Raw genomic sequence first — 4,455 nt, forward strand, 5'->3', positions numbered from 1 at the left:
ATCATTATAACTATTTTTTACTCGATCGTCTTGTCTATACTTTATAGATTCAACAAATATAATACATATGCCAAACAAATGTAATAAATTTGCCTCTTGCACAATCATGGGCGGTCCTAGGTGCCTGGTGTGGCACCGGCAACACCTAGCTTCCGCGTATGAAGTAGAATTTTTTTTTTTTTTAATTTTTACCTATTGTGCCACTACGTAAAAAAAATCGTGCAACTACTAAAAAAATTGTGCAACTACATAAAAAAATATTGTCACTCTTTCGGGATTACCGAACGAAAAAATAATAACGAGCCAAATGTTTTATTCAATTGTAGTTAGTCCAATTGTCTAAAGCCCGAAAACCCAAATGAAACTTAATTTGATAAATTAGCAATTGGGCTAATTGCTTGTAAAAAAGATAGCCCAATAATCCTAATTGTGAAATTGTAATTAATCCATCGGTTGAAAAAAAAAAAACACGATCAAAGATTACACAGGGGCAGGGGCGACGCACGAAGCAGTAGGCACGACTATCGACTTTTGCCTCCAAAATTCAATCGATCAATCGACCTTGAGGGCTGAGGCTTGATCGATTTCAATGGTTTGATGGATCACGATTCACAATACTTGATGTCTTGATCGATTTCATAATGAGGCAAGTAAGTTTTACCAATTACCAATTCATTAAGATATTTGAAATTGATATGTGTTTTTGAAGTTAGTGATTGACTTGGGTGAAATTGATTTGTTTTGTTGAAGTTATATTGTTTGCTTAGGTTATATTGGTATGTTTTTTATTGAATTGATTGTTTGATTACGTGAAATTGATATGTTTTATTGAATTTATTGTTTGATTAGGTGAAAGCAACTTGTTTTATTGAATTGATTGTTTGATTAGGTGAAATTGATATGTTTTATTTAATTTATTGTTTGATTAGGTGAAACCAACTTGTTTTATTGAAGTCATTGTTTGATTAGGTGTAATTGTTATGTTTTTATTGAATTTATTGTTTGATTAGGTGAAAGCAAGTTGTTTTATTGAAGTCATTGTTATGTTTTTATAGGTTAAACTAAGTGGTTTTTTTACCAAAAGACAAAGACCTAATCCTAATGAAAATGGTGAAGAATGTTCCCAAATACCAATCACCAATCAATCAATGCCTTCCGTTTCTAATCCTAATGCAACTCCACAAACACCAATCACCAATCAATCAATCCCTTCGGTTTCTAATGCAACTCCACAAACACAATGCTCTAACCAACCTAATGATAATGTTGACTTGAAGGATCTTCCAAAGGACCCGGCGGATAGACCACTGATTACAAGTTACAAACCAAATATAAGATATGATGTAAGAAGAGCATATTTGCTTCAAGGACCGTGTCAAGTAAGGGCACATAAGTTTCCTAAAAAAAAATAGGTGATAGATTTAGAAGATTCGTTCCTTCATGGTTTGATGACTTTGATTGGTTGGAATATAGTGTGAAAAAGGATTGTGCATATTGTTTATATTGTTATTTGTGTGGGGACCTCATGGGACAAAAAGGAGGGAGAGATGCATTTGTTTCTCAAGGTTTTGATACTTGGAATAAAAAAGATGCATTTCGGACTCATGTGGGTGGTATTGATAGTTTTCACAACAAAGCAAAAGAAAAGTGTGAGTTTTTAATGAGGGAAAAACAAGCTATCAATGTAGTCTTGAGGAGGCAAACCGAAGCAGAGGATCATAAATATAAAGCTCGATTACGCGTTTCTATTATTGTTGTTAGACTTTTAATGAAAACCGGTTTACCATTTCGTGGTCATGACGAGTCGGTTAACTCGGAAAATAGAGGGCTATACATTGAAGTGTTAAAAGCCATTCGAGAGACTAGTGAAGATATTTTCAACAATACTTTAGAAAATGCTCCAAAAAACAATCAACTAATTTCCCCTAAAATTCAAAAAGAACTTGTGCAATGTTTTGCACAAGAAGTACTTTTGAGTATTCGTGAAGAGATTGGTCAAGATGTTTTTGCTTTGCTAGTTGATGAATCTAGTGATGTTTCAAAAAAGGAACAAATGGCTATTGTTTTGCGTTATGTCGATACTCTTGGCTTTGTGAAAGAAAAATTCATAGGTCTAGTGCACGTGAAGGATACATCTTCTTTGACACTCAAAAACGCCATAAATGAAGTACTTACAAGTAATAAGTTGAGTTTTAGTCAGGTAATTTATTCTTTACTTTTTTGTTATTTCAATTTAATATATATATATATATATATATATATATATATATATATATATATATATATATATTAATTGTTTTAAATTTTAATAGATAAGAGGACAAGGTTATGATGGGGCTAGCAATATGCGAGGGGAATTCAATGGTTTGAAAGCTTTGATATTACAAGAGAATGACACAGCTTTTTATGTACATTGCTTTGCACACCAACTTCAATTAGTAGTTGTGGCTGTAGCAAAGAAGCATGATGGTGTTAGTGACTTTTTTGAGCAAATTTCGTTGGTGGTTAATGTAGTTTGTGCATTGTGTAAAAGAAAAGACTTACTACGAGAGCAAGCAAGAGAAAGGGTGCAAAAAGGCTTGTGTAGTGGTGAACTTGAAACCGGAAGAGGGTTAAATTAAGAGACTACACTTGTTCGAGCGGGAGAAACAAGATGGGGTTCACATTTCAACACACTCACAAAGTTTGATGAAGTTATTTGCGGATGTTCTTGTAGTTTTAGATTTTGTGAAAGAGGAGGGAGGGTCATTGGCAAACCGTCAACAAGCATCTGGAATCTTAGCATATTTTAAATCATATGAGTTCGTGTTTTACTTACATATGATGTATGACATTTTACACCTCACGGGTACATTGTCAAAGCAACTTCAAAGAAAAGATCTAGACATTTTAGAAGCGGCTTCGATGGTTAGAGGGACAATGGAGGCATTTCAATCTTTTAGAAACATAGGGTTTGCTAGCATTTTGCCAAAAGTATCCTCTTTTTGTGAAACACACGAAATTGATACTTTGGATATAGAAGAGTTGTATATTGGTGCGAGAAACCGTAGGACTACAAAGACTAATAGGTTTCATTTTGAGGTTGAAATCTTCAACACGGTGGTAGATATGCAACTTACAGAATATCGGGATCGATTTAGTGAAACAAACACCCAATTACTAGAATACATGGGTGCTTTGAGCCCTTGTGATTCATTTGTACAATTTGACAAATCAAAGTTATTGAAGTTGGGTAAGTTATACAAGTATGAATTTGATGATTCAGATATGATAGTCCTTGAAGGACAACTTGAGATATTTTATCACTCTTGCATCAAAGATGAGCGCTTCGCTAGTTTGAAAGGAATTTCCGACCTTTCTCGTTTGATGGTTAGTATGGGGAAGCATCGATCTTATCCTTTGGTTTATAAGCTATCGAAGTTGGCTTTGATATTACCTGTAACGACCGCAAGTGTAGAAAGATGTTTTTCAAAGATGAAGCTCGTGAAGACCGACTTGCGTAACAAAATTGGCGATGAATTTTTGAACGACGCATTGTTGTGTAATGTCGAGACTGAAGCACTTGCAAAAGTTGAGAATGAAAAAGTAATGGAGCGGTTTCAAAAGATGTCTGCACGAAGAGGACAAATTTAAATTCTAGTATATCGTTGTTATATTATGTTTAACCAGAAAAAAATTGTATTAGATGAATAGATGTTTTATATTATGTTTGACCAGAATTTTTTTTTTTTTTTTAATGTTTTATATTATGTGTGACGGGAAAAAAAATTATGCAACCCTTATTACTAATTCCTGCGTCCGCCCCTGTGCACAATTATATAATAAAATAGTTCCACCATAAAAGAAAAATGTCTTCATTTTTAAAAAAGAACAAATCTTTAATGATGAGTCTGGACAATAGTCTTCTACTTGCTTGTATTTGGAGGTATTATTTGAATACAAATTAGTTTTATTTATAAGAACACAAACTTTTGTATTATTGACCCATTTGACACTAACATTTATTGTTGTTATATGGTCTTTTAGATTGTCATATTTGAGTATTTCATTTGGCATACAAAATTGATAGCGGAACGTTATGGGATCATGAATACATATAAAATATAGGAAGTGATTTATACATATTAAGTTTTCTTCATACATTAAAATTTGTGCTTAATAAAATTATACATTACAAGTTTTTAAAACATAAATTGTTGTGTATGAAGAAAAAATATTATATACAGATCAACTCCTATAATATATATCTAATATTTATAAAATTTTAAATATTTAGAAATTGTAGATATAAATTAAGTGAAACATACATGATTAAGTTTTTCGTACATATAGCTTTTAAGAATCTTTTTCGTTTCAATAATACTTTTAATTAAATACTTAAATCTTCTTATTTATAGAAATACTTCTAATTAAATACTTATAAATATTATTTGTGTATTTATGTCATGGAAACAA

The 4,455-nt window shown here is 32.1% G+C and overlaps 2 protein-coding genes across 2 annotated transcripts; both read left to right on the top strand.

Moving 5' to 3' along the window:
- The first annotated feature begins 641 nt into the window (after window positions 1-641).
- LOC111907298 (uncharacterized) lies at window positions 642-2,621 on the top strand. The gene is made up of 6 exons (XM_052766762.1): window positions 642-650; window positions 768-776; window positions 850-879; window positions 1,056-1,379; window positions 1,484-2,200; window positions 2,313-2,621. The coding sequence occupies exons 1-6, from the start codon at window positions 642-644 to the stop codon at window positions 2,619-2,621; spliced, it is 1,398 nt and encodes a 465-aa protein (XP_052622722.1).
- Window positions 2,622-2,688: 67 nt separating this feature from the next.
- On the top strand, window positions 2,689-3,633 carry LOC111907297 (uncharacterized). Its single transcript, XM_023903072.2, has one exon. It carries the CDS (start codon window positions 2,689-2,691, stop codon window positions 3,631-3,633), a length of 945 nt encoding a protein of 314 aa, XP_023758840.2.
- The last annotated feature ends 822 nt before the right edge of the window (window positions 3,634-4,455 follow it).

This window comes from Lactuca sativa, chromosome 8, assembly GCF_002870075.4.
Source record: "Lactuca sativa cultivar Salinas chromosome 8, Lsat_Salinas_v11, whole genome shotgun sequence".
NCBI classification, from domain to species: Eukaryota; Viridiplantae; Streptophyta; class Magnoliopsida; order Asterales; family Asteraceae; genus Lactuca; species Lactuca sativa.

Coding starts and splice junctions, on each gene's coding strand:
- LOC111907297 (XM_023903072.2), top strand. CDS start 2,689: ATGAAGTTATTTGCGGATGTTCTTGTAGTTTTAGATTTTGTGAAAGAG.
- LOC111907298 (XM_052766762.1), top strand. Junction 1,380..1,483: donor TGCTTCAAGGACCGTGTCAA/GTAAGGGCACAT, acceptor AGTGTGAAAAAG/GATTGTGCATATTGTTTATA. Junction 2,201..2,312: donor ATAAGTTGAGTTTTAGTCAG/GTAATTTATTCT, acceptor AAATTTTAATAG/ATAAGAGGACAAGGTTATGA.